Source organism: Notechis scutatus, chromosome 4 (assembly GCF_049901735.1).
Source record: "Notechis scutatus isolate UNSWTSFEM ecotype Mainland chromosome 4, rNotScu1.2, whole genome shotgun sequence".
Taxonomy (NCBI): domain Eukaryota; kingdom Metazoa; phylum Chordata; class Lepidosauria; order Squamata; family Elapidae; genus Notechis; species Notechis scutatus.
The window spans coordinates 159,776,545-159,797,409 of record NC_142012.1 but is presented as its reverse complement, the minus strand read 5'-3'; the positions used below and the strand labels follow the sequence as shown (position 1 = coordinate 159,797,409).

The window sequence follows — 20,865 nt, the reverse complement described above, 5'->3', positions numbered from 1 at the left end:
AATACTGATAATACGCATCCCCAGTTAGTATTAATACTGAATTGCTGCTGAACTTGTTGATCAGAAGATGCTGAGCTTGTTGATCAGAAAGGTTGGCAGTTCAGCAGTTTGAATCCCTAGCACCCGTAATGGAGTAAGCTCCCATTACTTGTCCCAGCTTCTGCCAACCTAGCAGTTCGAAAGCATGTAAAAATGCAAGTAGAAAAATAGGGACACTTTGGTGGGAAGGTAGGAGCGTTCGGTGCACCTTCAGCATTTAGTCATGCCAGCCACATGACCATGGAGACGTCCTTGGACAGCGCTAACTCTTTGGCTTTGTAACAGAGATGAGCACTGCCCCCTAGAGCCAGAAACGACTAGCACGCATGTGCAAGGGGAACCTTTACCTTTACTTTAAGGTCCAACTAACCAAGAAGACAATGTAGTGGAAGCTTTCCAGAAGCAAAAGGGAGATAATTCGAAGTGTAAAGTAGCAGTGATGGGAGATATTGTATTATTTCAACAGCTGTTAGAAAATAAACCTTCCAAATACGGTCCTTTCAGGATATCCCTGACAGTCTTGTGGACATCTTTCTTATTCAGAGATGGAGGAATGCAAGAGAACTGGCTACTTTTTATTTGGAACTAATCGATAGAGAATATTAAAGATGAAGAAGTGAAAGTAGCAAGAACGTTGAGGGAGGGTAACCATATACAGGTGAAATTCTTAATTGGAATAAAAACTAAAATTAAATGTGGTTGAACACTCTAACTTGGACTTCACAAAATGGATTACAATAAATTCTGACAATTAGGATTCAATAGCAGAAAGAGCTAATAGGAGGAGATACAAAAGACAGTCTGTATTCAGATAACACATTTAACTTGGTTATAATTTAAAAACACATTAACCAACCCATAAACTTACCAAACAGTCTGGATTTGCATGATGTATTAAGCCCTCCACCACTTATAAACTAACTACAGCTGAGAACCAAGCATGTTGTTTACTAGATTTTTTTAAATCAATTATCTTATAGAAACATTACCATAATATGGGCTGTAAAAATCAATATAACCACTAGATGTCAGCAAATAATTCCACATTTAAGGATCTCACTGCTGCCTGTTGCTGAGAGTCTGGCATTTTGCAGCTAAGGTTTAGTTGTTCTGGTGAACACATTTTATAAGTCCTCCCGGCCATCAATTTAGCATCAATTTAGCAATCACAATTATTAGTGATTTGGCATCACAGCAATCCGGGGAGATTCTATAATATGTTATGAATCAAGAATGAGGAAAATTATACTCGAAGCCTATGTTGTCTGAAGGGCACTGAAGCTGGGCAGTGTTGCCTTTCAATTTATTTATTCATTTTTGCATGTTTTTACCTCACCCTTAACCTGCATTTATCTGCTCTCCCAGATCCAGAATCTAAAGAGAGAGACGTCCCCCGTCGCTTTTCCTTAGCTTCTTCCATCAACACCACAACTAACACGTCTTCTCTAACCAAAGGTATGGGCACACTAACTAAACCATTAAGCTGCTTAACTTCCTGTACATACATTGCTGCAAATACTGCTAAAATTATACAATGGAGCCGGTGTTCCACCTTATAAGGCACAGAGAAATGGGTTGCTGGAGTAGCAAGAGTTTTAGCATTGGAGTAACTCTGCCATTTGTGTAGTTGCGCCAGATTAACACTCCAATGAAGCGACTCTACTTGCGAGATAGGTAGTCCCTGACGTATGACCTCAATGGGAGGGCAGAATTTTTCATTGCTAAGCACGACAGTTCTTAAGTGAGCTGCAACTGTCTTTACAGTCTTTTTTTTTTTTTTGGCCATAGTTATTAAGTGAATTGTATAGGGCCATGATGGCGAACCTATGGCACGCAGAGCCATTTGTGCAGGCACGCGAACCCCAACCTGATGCGCCTGCACTGCACATGTGCACACCTCCCAGGTGATTTTCGGCCTCCCAGAGGCTCGAGGGAAGCCTCTGCAGCCTTGGGGAGGCCGAAAAACGGGCCTTCTGGAAATACCAAAACCGGAAGTGACGAAACTGGAAGTGATGAAACGGGCCTGTTTTTCAGCCTCCAAAGGGTACAGAGGCTTCCCTTGAGCCTCTGGGAGACTGAAAAAGGCCTCAACCGGCACGAAAATCAGCTGGGGGTGCGCGCATGTGCAGTGCAGGTAAGGGGGTGGGGGGGGTTGCACACGCATGTGCAGGGGGGCATCTCAGTCAGTTAGAAAAGCAAATGGAAAGTACCGTAAACCTACCAATTAATATCCTGGAAACACCGAAAGGCGATGAAGGGAGAGGAAAACCAAGGCCCAACTTTGTAATACTGTATGGAAAACCTTTGGATTACCAAAATATTAGTTTCTTCTGGAAACCTTTGATTCAGTTTGTTTGTTTTTTATTTATTTATTTGTTTGTTTGTTTGTTGATTCATTTGTCAAAAGCTTGCAATATAACAGAAACAAGAATAAACATAAGTTTAAATACAAGAAATAGGAACTAATAAATGGGGACAATAGGACAGGGATGGTAGGCACGATTGTGCGCTTATGCACGCCCCTTGCAGACCTCTTAGGAATGGGGTGAGGTGAATAGAGGTTAGTTTGAGGCTAAAGGAGTGGGGGTTTGAGCAGGTGACAATAGAATCAGGTAGTGAGTTCCAGACATTGACCACTATTTCATTGCTGAAATCATACATCTTATTTGTTTCTTTTTTCTTTCGTTGTTTGTTTGATTTGTATTGCTGCCTATTCGCCATGGCGACTCAAGTTTCTGTCATGATATTCAGCATGTTATCAATACTTAACTGAGTTTAGTGGGTGTCTGAAGTTAAGTGAGATCAGCGCAGTTAGTTCCAGAAAAATCCCAGGGCTGTTAGCTAGACTAGGAAATAAAAAATACATGGCGTTTTTCAGAAGAGTTGTTGAGATAGATAATTGCATGAAATTACAAGGTGTGAGGTGGATGCAGTTACCAAGAGCCGAGTTTGACTCAAAGGGCATCTTTACTTTCCTAGCTTATCTCTGATTAGAAACATGGTAATGCAATATATTATATAAGTTAGGGGTGTCAAACTCAAGGCCTGCAAGCCGAATCCGGCCCGCAATGTGACTAGATCTGGCCATGGGGCTGCCCTTGAGACACCGAAGGACCAGCCCCTGGTCCAGCGCGGCCAGGCACTAATCTATAACTTGATGGCTGCTGTTCAGAGTATTGCAATGTAAATTCAGTGCCAGAAAAGTAAACACAGATGGCTGAGGCTTCATTTAACTTCTTTATAAACACATACAGTAAATTTTACAATACCAGTTGTAGATTAACATAGCTTCAGAGCTGCAGAGCTTAATATAGAGCCACGCCTAGGCTACTTCTAGTTTCAGTTTCTAAACAGTCCTCATTGGCGACTTAGTTGCTATGCCTATTCATTGGCTGACCTTGTTACCATGCTCTATTTCTGTTCATAAATATACTGCCATCTGGGCTGGGATGTAGTCAGCCTTAGAAGAAAGGAAAGAGATGGGAATGCGAAGGAGAGTCGGAGGGAGGGAGATGGGAATGAGAGGGAGGCCGGGAAGCTGGGTACCCCCACCTTGGCCATGTCCACATGCCCCCCCAAGGTCAACTACAACCCTGATGCAGCCCTCAGTGAAATCGAGTTTGACACCCCTGATGTAAGTGAACAAACTTTAATGGCTAAGGGAAAAAAACTAAGGGGAAATTTAATATTGATCAATACAAAATGTATTCTTACGACCAACATAATATTAAAGGCTCTATTGCCCTATCCATTTTTAACTTCAATTTTCTACAGTCAGAGAGAACATGGAGACAGAGTTTCTTGCGCTGGAATCACGGTTACTTAGCTAAGGTTTCATGTGAACAGAAACTCATATATATGGGCGTGAAATGTAATAATTCTTAAAACATTAAGAGAGGAGATCGGTCTCAGCCCAGGTCCCTTGGTAGGAATCCTGTAGTTCTTTCGATAAGCTGAAATAATCGATAAAAACAAACCATTGGGTAGTTTGTTGCCGATCGCACAACATTGTGCTTCTTCCATCATCTTCTAAACCCTTTTTCCACACCAAAGGAGCTGGTCTGGCATCTTCTAACTCAGGGGTCGCCAACCTTTTGGACCTCAGGGACCACCAAACTCATAATTTTAAATCCGGGGACCAGAAACCCTGGGAAAATCCCCAAAAAAGTCTGCAGAAAAATTCCCCACCTCGTTTTCCTACCAATCAATCATTCTGGGATTACAGGATACCAGGATCGCAGGATCTCCAGCTTTGTTCTCGAGTGGGGGGGTGGGGAGAGAGAGACTTTTGGCTTCATGCAAGGAAAGCAGCAGAAGCAGCAGAAGTCTTTCTTTCTCTCCCCCAAATTCCACCAGAAATGAGTGTTTACTGGTGCAGCCTCTTAGAACAGGATGCCTTGCAGGGTCCCAAAGATTCATTTCTGGCAGAGTTTGGGGGAGGGAAAGAAAGACCTTTACTGCTTTCCTTGTGTGCAGCCAAAAGCAGAAGAAGAAAGAAGCGGAAAGAAACAGCCCAGTGGCCAAGCCAGGCATGTGGGGCATGTGGGGCAAGTTTCCCCCCTCCCCTCACTACCTTGTGTTGTTCACAATCCAAGTGATGCAAGCCTTGTGTTCCCACAGGCCATGTGGGTGGTGCAGTTCTCACACAGCCTGGATTAATTGCTTTGTGGTGTGCTTTGTGGGTGACATTTCTCTGCGGACCACCAATATTTTCTTGCGGACCTCCAGTGGTTCCCGGCCCACTGGTTGGCGACCACTGATCTAACTAACTGTATTTCCTATTTTTATTATCTGCAAACTTTGCACAGGGGCCCTTGTTCCTGCGGTTAAAGTCAAGAGGCACGAAATCAAAAGCGATCCAACTCCTTTCGGTTTCGAAGGTACAGCTCCCAAATCCATGCATGCTGTTGACTTGTAGATTGTCTTTTCTCACATCGCCCGCTAACATTTCAAAGCATCCTCTGAATCGCCATATCAGATGAACGTTGTTGATTGTCCATCATTGTATATTTATTACCTGTTCTATCTTGTCTGAAATGGTATAGGGTTTCCTGCCTGGGAAACTACCTCCAAGGTCCCTTCCAACTCTGTTATTCTATTTCTATTATTTCTATCTTGAAACACTCAAAGGTGCTTTTTCAAGAGGCGACTGGACTTCCTTTGTTTTCCCTTGAAGACGTTTTGCTTCTCACCTGAGAACTTTCTTCAGAACTGATCAATTACTTTAATCTATATATATATATATATATTTTTAAAAACTATAATCAATCACAGGTCTTCTTCTCCTGTCTCCATACCTCTTATTGTTTTGACATGAAACCCTGAAATGACATGATCAAAGGCAGCCTTAAACCTAAAAAAAATCTACTTTTGTTCAGGGTTCAATTCATTCTACTTTTATCTATTCTTGAGCTTCTCCATCTCCATCACTCATATTTGAATGAATGTAGTTCTGTCCTCATCTGTCTTTGAGAATGCTAACCCCTAGTGGCTTTAACTGCATGCTTACCTCTAGCGCCAATCTTTTTATCCGTGCTGTGCTTGATTAATGCTAATCTTGTTTAATTTGCTAATCCGTAATCACATGAAATGTGTTGGCAGTCCTTGGATGATATATCATCAGACATAAAAGGGAAATAATTCTGGGTGGATAGAGGTTCACCTGATTGATTCTAAACGGTGTCCTGTTGTGACTTTTTGACTGCATGCTTTCCGCGTTCAAATAGCACTGGCCTCTAACCTCTGACAGACTTTATATTCTCTTTGAAAGCCAAAAATGTTAAATTACAACATTCACTTATCATGGAAGAAGAAGGGTGGCGCAGTGGCCTAGAGGTGGAGCTCTCACCTGACAATCAGGAGACTGTCAGTTCGATCCTAGGTACAGGCAGATATTTTTCTCTCTGGATACATTGAGAATGTATCTGCTGAATAAAACTCCGCATGGGTGACAGGAACGGCATCCGGCCAGTAAACACTCAGCTCCATTCAGTTGCCCAGACTCCACCTGACAAGGGATTATGGGGCCTTTAAAAGAGGATGACGATTTAGCATGGAAGAGAATATAAAATTATTCCCGGCACAGGAGAGTTTTAATGTCGCTACTCCATCTAGTGGTAGGAAAGTTCAATTGGTGATACCTCAAGTTCTCCATGGAAATGTCAGGTGCCTTTCTCAAGTCTGTCCCTCTGGATTTTTTGCGACTTCTGGCTTTTCCATAGTTTGATTTAACCATGCGACTATTCTCAACAATAGGATGGCTCTCCCGTGTGTCAATGATAATTAATACCTTTATCTTGTTCCCAGTCCACAAGCAAGATAGATTTATAGGTAGTCCCTGACTTACAACCACAATTGAGCTCAATTATTGCTAAGCGAGGCAGCTGTTAAGCACCTTTTGCCTCTTTTTACGACTTTTTTTGCCCCAATTGTTAAGTGAATCACTGCAGTTGTTAACTTAGCAGCAATAGCCGTAGCGGTTATATAGGTGCTCCTCAACTTACGGCCGCAGTTGAGCCTAAAATTTATGTTGCTAAGTGGGAAATTTGTTAAGTGAGTTTTGCCCCCTTTTTATGTCATTTCTTCGCTACCTTTGTTGAGTGAATCACTGTAGTTCTTAAATTAGTAACATGGTTGTTAAGTGAATCTGGTTTCCCCATAGGCTTTGCCCGCCAGAAGGTCGCAAAAGGGGATCATCGCATGACCCCGAGATACTGCAACCATCATCAATCTGAGTCAGTTGTCAGGCATCCAATTGTAAATCACATGACCATGGGGAGGCTGCAACGGCCATACGGATGAAAAATGGTCATAAGTCACTTTTTTTCAATGCAGTTGTAACTTTGAACGATCACTAAATGAACTTTTGTAAGTCGAGGACTACCTGTATACTGCTTCACAGTGCTTTCTAGCCCTCTCTAAGTGGTTTACAGAATCAGCATATTTGCCCCCAATAATCTGGGTCCTCACTTTACCGACCTCGGAAGGATGGAAGTGTCAGCCAGCCGATACTGACAGGAAGGCCGAGTCAACCTTGAACCCAGTCAGAATCGAACTGCCAAAGTGCTGGCAGCCGGCAGTCAGCAGAACTAGCCTGCTGTACTGCACTCTAACCACTGCGCCACCACGGCTCTTAGTAACAGCCATGTTCTTCCATGTTAAGCTCTATAAAGAAACTCATTTTGAATCAGGTTAGTAACAGCATGGATTTGCCACAGTTTGGGAACAGCTTTTTAAAATGTTCTGTGGAGATTTAGAAGCAATTGGCAGAACCTTCTCTAAAAATATCGCAGTCCACTCCCCTCTTAATGTGACTGCCAAGAGCAGCTGGTCTTGCTTTCCAATTTGTCGGTGTATATAGCAAAGGCACCTACAGGGGAGGCTTCAGTTAAGGAGGTGAGACTGCCATCTTGACCCAGAGTAAGTGGCCCTGAGGACACCTGTTTTCCTTAACACAGCCTTTGAAATTTGTCAAGGAAAGTTTGCATGCTCACCATCTCATCTTTAAGATGGATGCCAACCAGCATTTTTAAAATTATAGAATACTCTGCTTCCTATCCCAGATGCCTTTGAAAGCACCCTCTTGGCTCAAGCTAACTCCAACACCGTTTCCTCTGCAAGGATGGTCCCCAGATCAGCTTCACAGACAGGTAAAAAAGAAACCAGAAGCATTTTTTTTGAGATCAGGTGCGCAGGCACTTGAGGACATCTTTGGAGAAAAAAGATCTGGTGCGGAGAAAATTTATTTGGGTTATGATATGGACTGGAACTCTTCTGCACAAGAAGAAGCCCTAGATTTTTAAATACGCTTTCAACACTTGACGGAGGTTTGTGCCAAAACAAACTTGATTGATTAAAGCATGAAAATCATTTTTTATTTCTTATTGACCACCAAACATTTTTTTTTCTACCATCAACTTCAGTTTTATTCTATTTATCCATTTTCTGTTTTCTTTTTCCCCACTTTGCAAATCACAAACTCTTCAGACTGTTGACTTTATCTGTGTTGCTTTATGAGTCTAGTTGATTCATGGTGACTTCATGGATTCATGCTTTCTTGGCAATGCTGCTGAAATTGTTTGCTATTGTCTTCTTTTGGGATGTTTTTTTTCCCCCCAACTTCCCAAGGATGCCCACAGTCTTTGGGAAGTCTCCCATCCAAATGTTAACGTGGCCAAGCCCCAAAAAGGTCAAGCAGAGATTGTCCCTTTCAGAACATGTCTCATGCGTTGCTGATATTCTCATCATGTTGTCATGATTAAAAGATTCCACAGAAGGTCCAATATTCCAGTGGTTTGAATCCTACCTCCGCGTGATGGCATGAGCTCCCGTCACCTGCCTCAGCTCCTGCCAACCTAGCAGTTCAAAAGCATGTAAATGCAAGTAGATAAATAGGTAACCACTTCGGTGGGAAGGTCACAGTGTTCCGTATTTCACCATACACTTTACACTATGGCATGATAACATGCTGGCCACACGATTGTGGAAATGTCTTTGAACAGTACTGGCTCCCTGGCTTAAAGAAATGGAGGTGAGAACTATCCCCTAAAGTCGGCTATGAGTAATGGAGTAAAACCCGTAGGGACTCCTTTATGTTTTATCATGATTATGATTTCAGAAGAAATACCTGTTTTGATTCTGATGGAGCAATCCTCAATAAAGTGTTGCTCTCCAGATATGTTTAACTCCTGACTGAGCCCATATAGGACAGGACACGATTCTATTTTTAAATCATCTCTTCTTCCAAAAATCCCTAAATACTATACATGACATGTTTTAGAAGCTGAACTGTCTCATATTGTCAACTGTCAACTATCTAATATTGTTGGGCTGGCCCTTTTAAAAAAACAACAACAATATTCTAAACAAAAGCAACAAATTAGCATTGTATAAGATATAAATTATTTCAGTAAAGGATTAAATTACATGAATTAATAAATGTATATTGTTAAATGCCGCTAGAGTCAGAGGACAGAGAAAGGGGGCTAATCTCGTTCATCAAGAACTAAAGAAATAAAAACAGGAATGGACTAAGGCCCTAAGGCTGAGCAGCACATGGAAATCCCAGCAGCCCAGGAAGCTCTGAGCAACCGAAGGCATGCAATACAGATTTGGGGAGATGAATTTGGGGCTACAATTATTATTATTATTTTTACAAGACTCCTTTTATCTTCTCTAAATCAAATCAGATTTGATTTGACATCTAAAACACAAACAGGAGATAATGCCAACGGTTGTGTTCTGGTTTTTGTTTTGTTTTTTAAATGAAGGTTGGCCTAGCAGACAGATGCCCTCGCTAGATACATTTGAGGACTTTGAAGCCATCCCATCCAGCACTGAGGACCTCTCAAACTCTTCAGACCTGGAGGAAGACAGCCACCCTTCTAATGTAGGTAACATCCTTCTGACCTTCGTGCAAGATCTAGACGTGTCAGTTTTTGCATAATTCAGGGCTACAGGGCTGTTTCCAAGATAGTTAAAGGGGCTGTGTGCTTCAGGGATGTTTATTAACAGAGATAGTTCTTGCTTTCTCCAGTGGAAGCAATTATGTTTGGAAGAGGTAGCGGTAAAAGGAAACCAAGCTGTCAAAAAAATACAGTGGTTGGACAATCACCAAAGCTGACACTAGCCAGAGCATAGAACAACTCGAAGAAGTAGTGCAAGATCGGAAGATGTGGAAAGACCTGGCCGATAGAGTTCCCAAGAGTCATGCATGTCTGAATGGATAACATTATCACCATTTCTTGCTTAACAACTGTTCAAAGTTATGATAGACTTCAAAAAAAAAACTACTTGTGACCTGTCCTAGTTCTTAACAATTGCCACACTTTCTCTCCTGTCACACAATTGCATTTCCGGGACTTGGCAACTGGTTTTTGCATTTATAACCACTTGCAGGCCCCAAGCTCCTATGACTGCAATTTGTGACTTTTGCTGTTTTCCAGCAGAAACTTTAGTGTTAAACTGATGCCAAGAAGGTCCAGGCCTTCAGATCTGTGCTTAACCATGATTCCTCTCTGGGTGACTTTGAGCCAATCACTTTTTCTCAGGCCAGCCTATGTGAGTTGAGTCCTGAAATGTTCTATGAAATACCCTTTGGAAAAAAAATGTGGTAGTCTAAAACAGGAGCTTCCAAGTTTGGCAACTTTAAGACTTGTGGACTTCAACTCCCAGAATTCCTCAGCCAACTGAGAGTTGAAGTCCACAATTTTTAAATTTGGTGAATTTGGAGACTCCTGGTCTAGAAGAATGTGTGCAGTAAACTTGCTTTTAAAATGAAATGAGTTTCAGCCTCAGCCTTAAATACAGAACATTAAGGATGTCAGAGATGTCAGCCTTGAGAGTCCAGACAAGAACATACCTAGTAATACCAGCATTAACTGTATGCCTGTTGTCTGACTGTTCTGCCCCCACTACACGTTAGTCTGTGTGTAGCTCGACATGCAGCTAAACCCACCTATCTTCCAATAAAGCAGACTGTGTGCCTAGATCTGAATGCTTTATTGAAAGAACAGGATATGGTGAAACGGGGGAAAATAGAGATACATACAATGAGAACCAAATACAAGATAGGTAGTATTAAGTTACTGCTGAACATAACAATTAATAAATACAAGCAATTTAAATCCCACCAGCACTGTGTGGGATGTGGGTTTGTCCTTGGATGACCATGTGCTTCTGCCTTCTCCAAATGCTAAAGGAAATGGAATCTGGCTTCCCAGCAAGCACTTGGTTTGAGAGTCTCAAAAAGTAGATGAGAGTCTCAAAAAGTAGATGAGACTAGAAGGCAACAGCAGTATATAAAGATCTTATTGTGTGGCTTGACACTGACTGTTGTCTAGTCCGTGTTCTTTTCTCCTGTTTCCCAAGGTCGTTCCCACATGCCATTACAGAGATTAAAATATAGTCATTGCTGTACCAAATATTGTAGATCATTTATATTTATAATATTTTTATACCTCCTTTCTATTTTCCTAGCATGGCTTATATTAATGAACATTTGCACTGTATCAGTAAAATACCAGCAGCTACTTTCTGGAATTACTCTCTTTGGCTTGGTTTTATTCATTTTTTAGGGATCGAATCTATACAGGGTAGAAGGGAGTTTTGATTCCTGTTTCCCAGACACCCTCACCTTGGAAGAGGGCGATCTAGTGCAGTTTATTCAGGAAGGAGAGAATGGACAATGGTAAGTAAATTATACCGTATCTGCTCCAGAGGTGGGTATTCAGCAGGTTCTGACCAGTTCTGGAGAACCGGTAGCGGAAATTTTGAGTAGTTCGGAGAACTGGCAAATTTCTGACTGGAGATTTTATAGTATCCTTCCCCCGCCACACCCATTAAGCCACACCCACAGAACCGGTGGTAAAAAAATTTGAATCCCATACTGATCTGCTCATACAATTTTTAAATCATAATTAAAAGGGAAAAAATGCTTTCCTTGGGTTCTTGGCTGAATCTTGAAAAAAAACAGAAATTGAAGGAGAAGGAAGAAAGGAGTGATTGTCTGGAAGAAAAAAAAACCTTTAATGATAATAGATGAATTTATAATTAATTTCCCAACCTCTAATTGCTTTCTACAAGAAGTATTTTTATGTGGACTGACTTTACAATCCTATATTTACTCAGAAAGATTTTATGCTATACAGTGGTTGCAGTGGCTGAAATGTGAAGAAAAAAAAAAGGAAATTAATGTTTTCTTTTTCCAAACTCAGGTTAGTGAAGAAGCTAGTTTCGGAAAAAACAGACTGGATACCTTCCAGCCTGTTACAACCAGCAGAAAGTGAAGCCAACAGCAGTTGTAGAATCAGCAATTCAGGTAAGTCATACGCAAAGTTTGAAAAGTTTTATGTTTCTAATTTAATTATGCATTCCTAAGCAGTAAAAAAAATTCTGGCATAGCATTTCTTTGGGAAGACAGAGCATTGATGATCTGTAATATTCTTATCATAATAATTATTAATATCCCAAACGTGATGGGATGCACAAAGGTAAAGATAAAGGTTCCCCTCGCACATACGTGGTAGTCTTTTCCGGCTCTGGGGGGCACTGCTCATCTCCGTTTCTAAGCCGAAGAGCCAGCACTGTCCGAAGACGTCTCCGTGGTCATGTGGCCAGCATGACTAAACGCCAAAGGCGCACGGAACGCTCCTACCTTCCCACCAAAGGTGGTCCCTATTTTTCTACTTGCATTTTTACATGCTTTCGAACTGCTAAGTTGGCAGAAGCTGGGACAAGTAATGGGAGCTTACTCCATTACGGGTGCTAGGGATTTGAACTGCTGAACTGCTGACCTTTCTGATCAACAAGCTCATTCTTATCATAATAATGTACGCATTCATATCCCAAACGTGATGGGATGCACATATGTGCCTGCAATTAACAAACTAGTAACATGCATGGTGTGCATAAGCGCACCAACGTGCCTACCGTCCCTGTTCTATTGTTTCTTTTATTTTTCTTATATGTACCCATTTCATGTATTCATAACTAGGCATACACTTATACCTATTATCTTGTAAGCGATTGACAAATCAAAATAAATAAATAAATAAAATAAATAAACATCAATAAGCCCCAGGGCTTTCTTCATCCCTCCTCATCCAGCCCCCCACCCCCTCAACAAAATTGGTTTTTAAAGCCAAATCCAAAATCTTACCTGCCTGGTTATCTTCATTGAATATAATCTTTTGTTTTCAGATTCTGTCTTCGAAGTTAATAGACCTAAAATTGTCTTTCAGCCATACTTTTTAGAGAAATATATTATTTATTTATTTATTTATTTTATTTGTCAAGCAAGTTTTAGACAACAGGTATAAGTATAAGCATGGTTATGAATACATGAAATGGATACGAATAAAAAGAAACAATAGGACAGGGACAGTAGGCACGTTGGTGCGCTTATGTACACCCCCTACAGACCTCTTAGGAAAGGGGTGAGGTCAATAGTAGACAGTCTAAGGTTAAAGTTTTTGGGGTTTGGGGAAGAAACCATAGAGTCAGGTAGAGTATTCCAGACATTGACCACTCTGTTGCTCAAGTCGTATTTCCTGCAATCAAGTTTGGTGCGTTTTACCTTGAGTTTGTATCTATTGTGTGCTCTTGTGTTGTTATGGTTGAAGCTGAAGTATTCATTCACAGATAGGACATTGCAGTAGATAATTTTATGTACTATACTTAGATTGAACCAAAGGCTGCATAGTTCTAGGTAGTCTAGGTCTAGAATTTCAGGTCTGGTGGCATAAAGAATTCTTCTACGGTAGAGGAGGAGAACCCATCACACTAACCATGAAAAACATGTAAGAGCCATAAGAAATGGGGTGCAGTACATTTACCAGAATGGGAGGGAAGGAAGGGGCAATGAGGATGGAAGATGAATGAAAAAGTAACTTTATACTTGACTTACAACCATTCATTTAGGAAACGAATGGCACAGGAAAAAAGTGACCTAGGGCTGTTTTTCACACTTAATGAGGGTGCAGTACATTTACCAGAATGGATGACGGACAGGGACAAGGGCAATTCTGAAGATGGAAGGAAATTACGAATGAAACTAATAACAGCTGCAGATACTTAACAAACTTGGCAAAAAAGGTCGTAAAATGGGGCAAAACTCCCTTATCAACTGTCTCACTTTGCAACATAAATTTTGAGCTCAATTGTGGTTGTAAGTCAAGGATTACCTGTATTGTGAGTTTCTTTGAGTTGAGGAAGCGTTTCAAGGTTGTATTGGTGATTTGGGACCTAGAAGGAATCTCCGGCAGAAAATTGACAATGGGGGCAGCTTCCACGAAAGCATCTCTAAAAGTTGTCCCACTTGAGTGGTACTCTTGATTCCTGTAGTCAGCAATTTTTTTCTCTGGAAATCCACTCCTATTCTCACACCATTCAAAGTGTGTTCATCCCAAATTCTATCGCTAAAAGTCTGTGTAGAGTCATCCAGGTCATGGTAATCCCAGAGGTACTTTTTCAGGAGGCAACTCGGCTTCCTTTTTTTTTTTTCTTTGAAGATGTTTCGCTTCTCATCCAAGAAGCTTCTTCAACTTGGACTACAGGAAGCAGGAGCACTTACTCAGGTGACCCCGAGGACACAGATAAACCTCCAAGTGGCCTCAACGGCACTCTAAAAAAGGATGCAAATGACCAGCAAGGAGTATAAATCCTTCCGTTCCCCATCATCCAGTCAGAGCTGAAGAAGCTTCTTGGATGAGAAGTGAAACATCTTCAAAGAAAAAGCAAGAAAGTCCAGTTGCCTCCTGAAAAAACACCTTTGGGACAACCATGACATGGATGACTGAGAATCTCTACAGACGTTTATCTCTCAAAGTTACATCGGTATTACTGATCCTGCTGGTGCATTCTCATTTCAGATGTTTACAGCGATACCCACAGCTCTGCATCCACAAACTCAGAAATGAAGGTGGAAGAGCTGAACAGAAGTTTAACAGCTGGACAGAAAGCTGGAAGCTGAGTAGACCAGGAAACATCTCCTCAGGGCTCAATCTTCTTTGTTTACTTGCAGATGCTGGACCAAATTGCCTTTCCACCCCCATCCACCCCAAGCTCCAGATTTCACAATTCAATATTTTGTCAACGTGAAACACATTAAAAAAAAAAGAAGAAGAAGAAGAAGAAGAAACTAGTCAATTTCAAAACCAGTTAAACTTCAGAGGTGTCCAAGTTACCTTAGTGTTTGACAAAACACACTCATCGTATGCTTTATTTGCACTGCATTTTTGAGCGTCGAAAATTAGCCTAAATTAGACAGACAGACAACAGATTGGGTTGATATACACCCCGCTCAGGTTCAGGGCGGCGTGCTGGATTCTTGAAACTCAGATCCTCGAGGTGATCTTCTCTTGGGCAGAATGAAAGGTTTTCGTTCGCCAGTTTGGATCAGCTGCTGGGGCCCTCGTTTTCCGTGGCTCGATCTACCCACACGTGCTGTTATCTCAAGACAATCAAAACCAGGGGAGCCCCCCCCCCCCCCCAAAAAAAATCAAAGCTGAGTGACGATGAAGAAAGTGCAATTCCTGAACCTGAGCCAACGTCACACCTTTGCACGGCAGCGAAAGGTGTTAACTTGCTGTGGGTTACGTGTAATCCTTTGTGTCTCTAACAGGGTGTTTTGGATGCTAACGGGAAGCAAATCCTTAGCAAAGGGGAATGAGGCTTTTGTGAAGGCAATTCTGGGATGTAACACCGACAAGCCAGCTTTGTTCCCCTCCGGAAGCTTCGCATCCAGTTCTGTCTAATGCTGCAATTCAGTGTTTTACACTTGTGTGGAATGCGTTTGGGCATTGTCCTATGCTGGGCTCTGGATTAGAATACAGAGTTTCTACCCCACCCCACCTCAAATATTTAATAACCCACCCACCCCCGTATAATGTCTCTCTTCCCCATCCCTCCCCCACCCCAAATGAGGTACTTTCAAAGGTGAATGGTTGCCAAGGAGAATGTGTTGTTGCTTGAAAGTTTCTTGCCATGTCATATTTCGGTGTGGGGGGTGGGGTGAGCATTGCAGCCCTCTGAACAATATCATGAATTTGCCATAAGTACAAAATAAAATCAGCCTGGTTCCATTTAAAAGCTTCAGAGGCTGTCATCCTGCTTAAACAATACAGAACAACATAGTTAGAAGGTCTTTTAGTCTCAAGCAAGAGACGCTATTCCAACGTTTCTCAATCTTGGCCGCTTTAAGGTATTGGACTAACTCCCAGAATTCCACTGCTAGCCATGCTTCATCAACCGCCAAACATTTATTATATGAAAATAACAAAACTTTAATTAATAGCACTATGAATAATAATAATAATAATAGCAACAGCGGCAACTATTTGGATAGTCCCATCAACCTTTTGTGGAGAGGTCATTAGTGACCACTTTGGAGCCTTGATTGAGGGCAGGGATGTCCAACTTGTTAACTTTAAAACCTGTGGACTTTCAACTCCCAGAATTCCCCAGCCAGCCATGCTGCTGCATTGGATTCTGGGAGTTGAAGTTCACTGCTCGTAAAGGGGCCATAGTGGCCCACTCCTGGACTGGTGGCACAGGGGAAGCCTTGTTGATGCTTTCCTGGTGCAAGGGCTCATGGGATACCAGACTTTCTTAGGGAAGGAAGGCAGGAACTTTGTCATCCTAAAAATGGGTCCTGGGGATAAGAGCAGTTGAGAAATGCTAGCTGGGCAATTCTTTGCTTTCAAGGCTACAAGTCTTAAAAGTTGTCAATGTTGGGGCGCCCGTTTCAGGAGTTTTAAGATTCGGATGGGCTTCCAGATCTCCTGGTATTTTCATCCAGCAAACTGAGCCAAACCATATGAGACAACAGTGTAGCCTGTGTGGCATAAACTGGTTCTTTAAACCAGGGCTCTCCAACCTTGGCAACCTTAAGACTTGCAGACTTCAACTCCCAGAATCCCTATGAATTCTGGGAGTTGAAGTTCCCAAGCCTTAAAAGTTTGCCACGGTTGGAGGCCCCTGCTTTAAATCATGCATGCATGTATGATAAGACCGGTAATGAGAGATTGTAACTTTAAAGCAGCATTTGTCCACCTCAGCAACTTTTAAGACAGTTGGACTTCAATTCCCCGAATTCCTCAGCCAGCAGGGGAATTCTGGGAGTTGAAGTCCACCCATCTTAAAGATGCTAAGGTTGACAGACACTGGTTTAAACAATGGGAATCCTATCGGGGTATCTTTTAATTTCTGATCTGCTTTACTAAGTACCACATGAATTGACCAGGAGTCACATTGACAACAATCTTGAGGCATGTAGATAGAAGAGAGAGAGAACAAAAGATTCTTGCATCCCAATTCAGCAAGAGGTTTTCTGTGTGTTTGCATTTGTCAAGAAGACGCCTGTTATTACACACTCACGCACACTCCAGGGCCCTTTTGAGTTTCCTTGATCCAGAGACGCTTGTCGTATTGGTTTGTTTGGTTTTTTTTAAAAAAAACACACACCTTATACTGCCCAATTTTAGTGGCGCGATTAGGAGGTTGGAAATTTCCAAAAATTGGTGATGAAATACAGTTGAACCCGGCATTTAGTACGGTACAATGGATAGATTCCCTTAGAACACACTGTGGCACCTTCTAGATATATTTGCATTAAATAAATTCCCTAACTTTCCCATTCTTTCCTTAAATACACTGAACAGCTTTGAAAAACATCTGGGATCAGAAAGATAGCATGCTACAGGTAACCCTTGACTTACCACCATTCGTTTACCAATTGTTCAAAGTCAGAACAGCGCTGGAAAATGTGACTTTTGACCAGGAGGGGGGCTCACATGACTTTTGCAACATCCCTGCTGTCACATGATCAAAATTCGGGTGCTTGGCAAAAAGCATATATTTATAAAGAGTTGCAGCGTCCTGGAATCACATGATCACTGTTGGCAACAAGTAAAGTTAATAGGGGAATCCGGACTAAATTAACAGCCATGTGATTCGCTTAACAGTGCAGCGACTCATTTAACAACCATGGGGGGGGGGAAACCAGGCACAATTCGCTTATCAACCGCCTTGCTTACCAACAGAACCTCTGGTCTCAATTGTGATCATAAGCTGAGGACTACGGTACCTGTATTTAAAATCCTCTTCTGTACTGTGTTAGCCTCAGAGCTGCTAAATTCTGCTGCTAAAACTCCTGCAAATGTTATTTGCAGGGGCGGGAAAGGAGTTAAAAGAAGAAGAAAAATCAAGGTGGCAGCCATGGCCACCTAATCAAAGCCCCACCTCTTTTTGTACCTGCCACATAGAAAAGAGACGAGGCTTTGGTTGCATCCTCTTGATTGGCTGCTCTCTTGACTTGGTTATCTCTTCCCTAAAGATGTCCTTGATGACTTGGCCCGGGAACTGTAATTTTTAAATTTGTTTTCCACGTTGAGGATAATGTTATTTGTGGTTCATCGTTGCTGGAAGAGAAGCAGGGAAATCCTGCTTTCTTCCCTTGTTTCTTGTTATCAGGACCGAATGTATGAATGTACTCCAAAATGTGTGTTTGTGTGAAGCTGAACTTTCTGTAAATAGACCATTACGAACTGTGTAAAACCAGTCCTTGTTTTGACTTTCTAAGAATTATAAATACCATGTTACAAAACCCATTGCGATCTTTTTCCTTACTTTCAAATGCGACGTGAAGCTGAGATCAATCCATCCCGGAAGATAAAACCAAAACATAAAGACTCAAAGGAGATCTGGTGTTAAGCAACCGAATTCGTTTCTTTTTTTTTTTTTTTCTTTCTTCCTTTTGTTAAATGCAACAAGATTATTGGGAGGGACCTTTTGGCCATTTTGAAAGAAAAATCTCCTTTCTGAGAGCTAAACATTGATTGGAAGGAGTCTGTCTCACAGGAAATATGCAAACACTGCTGTCATCATGAAAACATCGCAGTTTAGCATCCAAAACTAGTCAGAAGTATGCCATGATCCATTGTTTTGCCAAGTGTCAGGGCAGTGATCAGATGCCCAGGCAATTGATTCATTTGGATCCAGGCACAATAAAAGTTTCCAATAAATAAAGGGATTTTAAGATTAATTATTAGCTCTAGTAAATAGATTTAAAAGCGTAATATATAAACATACACGCAAGCAAAGGTGAAATCCAAATCTCTTACAAGGTGTCAGGAGCGCCTTAATAATGACGGCAGAGATACCCCGAAGGCGGTCAGGTTCCACAAAACTCAGTTCCCAATAATCAACAACAACCCCAAGGTTTTGTCAAAACTTGACAGAATGACTTCATGGCCCGGCTTTTACAATGACAAGACTGCAAGACCTTGATCTTGACTGAAGGGCACCTGATAATGGGGTAGGAACTGAAAGTGAGAGATTTTCACAGCTTTGCATCTATGTAAAGATTCTCCCACTTCTTTATTCGGCATGCAAGAATTAAAAAAAGCAAGCAGGTCAGCTCAGAACTGTAGACTTTTCTTAATACGAAGGAGAAATTGAAATTGCCACTAATCTCTTTGCAATAACAATGGTCTTCAGCATTACCATTGCATCCATCCATTTAAAAAATAATTATTAAAGAATCATGTCAGAACCCAAAGCAGGTGACTAAATCAGAATTATATTACTGACCATTATTTTCCGGAGTAAGGTAACTCCAATTCCTGATAGTATAAATTCATGTTAGGCCTTTGTTTGCCCAGCCAATAAAACTCAGAATATATTTATGATGGCTTTTTATTACGTCTATGGAGATTCTCAGTTGTCCAGGTGGTGGTTGTGCCAAAGGTACTTTCTTTCAAAATGTTTTCTTGTATTGCTAGAAGACACCTTTTTGTCCAAGAAGCTTCTTCAGTTCTGAGTGAATGGTGGAGAATGGACGGATTTCTATCCCTAAGGCTAACAACCACATGACTGCAAGGAATATAAACCCTTCCATTCTCCACCATTCACTCAGATCTAAAGAAATTTCTTGGATGAGAAGCTAAATGTCTTCTAGCAAAACAAGAAAACCCAGTTGCCTTTTCAAAGCTGTTTTTATTATGCTGGAATGACCATAGTTAACATGCTACAAAAGTGTGAACATTAACAAGCAGTACAACAAAGAGCCCAGTCAAAAGATGATTTCTTATTATCCGTGACAGATTTTTCTGGTAAGAAATAAATAAAAAGAAACATTGCTAGGAAATGCATGAATGTTAAAAATGGGAGGCAATGACCATGGATGGCCTTTACAATTCAGTGAATTAAGCAAGGAAATGACAAGATCAAAAGCTTTGGAAGAAGCGTTCAAACAAATCAACCAAGTAGATTTACTGTTTAAGTGCTACAACTATATGCAATGCTATTTTTGACCACAAGGAGGCAAAAGAAGGTTTTAGGAAAGATTTAATGTATATATTATTTCACTAAAGCAGGGGTGTCCAACCTTGGCAACTTTAAGACTTGTGGACTTCAACTCCCAGAATTCCTCAGCCAGCTTTGCTGGCTGAGGAATTCTGGGAGTTGAAGTCCACAAGTCTTAAAGTTGCCAAGGTTGGACACCCCTGCACTAAAGGAAGCTTGGCATGTTGCACAACAGACATTGTAGTTCACAAGGGGTAGCATGTGGCAACTCTCTTCTCTCCATTTTAGAAATGTTATCTCTTCGCTTACTCTGATCAGAAATTGTATTTCACAAAGTGTTGTGGAAAGTTTCCATGAACTCTGGAAGAAGAAAAAGATTAGTTACGTGATTTGGTGCTGAACATTTATCAAGCCTGTAAGGAATAATATTGGGAGATTTTTAAAAAAAATAAAAAATCACAAGATAAAGTGAAACCTTTTAGAACACTATCATATATTACTTTCAATATGGCTGTGAAGCATGCAATTAATAAATCTTATTCCTTCTACAAGATTTCTTAAGCAATTAATGACAAGCAATTAATGGAAAAAAATATTCTTTCTGGTAACTACCGTAGTTAAAAGATAAACTAATGCTGCCATGTCATTTTTTTTCCCTGCTTGATAACCTTGCCATGATTAGAGGCAAGGGATATTTACTAGTAAATTTATTGATTAAAATTCTGCAGAAATCCTTCCTTGGTTTCAATCGAAAGAAGGTTCCCATCATTGGAAAGGATTTGGGGTAGGATGGGAAAAATCACAAGGCTTTTTATGTTTTCTTTTTGCTTCTGAGAATCAACAAGATGTTTCCTGGATTAGTGTCGCTCAATCTTAATCACTTTTAAGGTATGTGGACTTCAACTCCCAGCCCCAGCCAGCTATGTTGGCCGGGGGAATTTTGGGAGTTGAAGTTTACATATCTAAAAAAGTGATCAAGGTTGAAAAACATGGTCCTAGAATAGATAATCAGGATGGATCCAT

At 41.1% G+C, this 20,865-nt stretch overlaps 1 protein-coding gene across 8 annotated transcripts in view; it reads left to right on the top strand.

The window, feature by feature from the left end:
* The window catches only part of MCF2L2 (MCF.2 cell line derived transforming sequence-like 2), a 222,745-nt gene extending 204,915 nt beyond the window's left edge, over positions 1 to 17,830 (top strand). For 4 of the 8 annotated variants that reach the window (XM_087965407.1, XM_087965406.1, XM_087965409.1 and 1 more), the window contains 7 exons: positions 1,405 to 1,494; positions 4,848 to 4,919; positions 7,602 to 7,688; positions 9,309 to 9,427; positions 11,115 to 11,227; positions 11,754 to 11,857; positions 14,409 to 17,830. In XM_087965407.1, the coding sequence (XP_087821533.1) occupies positions 1,405 to 1,494; positions 4,848 to 4,919; positions 7,602 to 7,688; positions 9,309 to 9,427; positions 11,115 to 11,227; positions 11,754 to 11,857; positions 14,409 to 14,509 (686 nt within the window). In that variant the 3' untranslated portion in view covers positions 14,510 to 17,830. The remainder of the gene's footprint in view (positions 1 to 1,404; positions 1,495 to 4,847; positions 4,920 to 7,601; positions 7,689 to 9,308; positions 9,428 to 11,114; positions 11,228 to 11,753; positions 11,858 to 14,408) is intronic. The other 4 variants (XM_087965413.1, XM_087965412.1, XM_087965408.1 and 1 more) reach the window with 3 other exon arrangements.
* Positions 17,831 to 20,865: the final 3,035 nt, after the last annotated feature.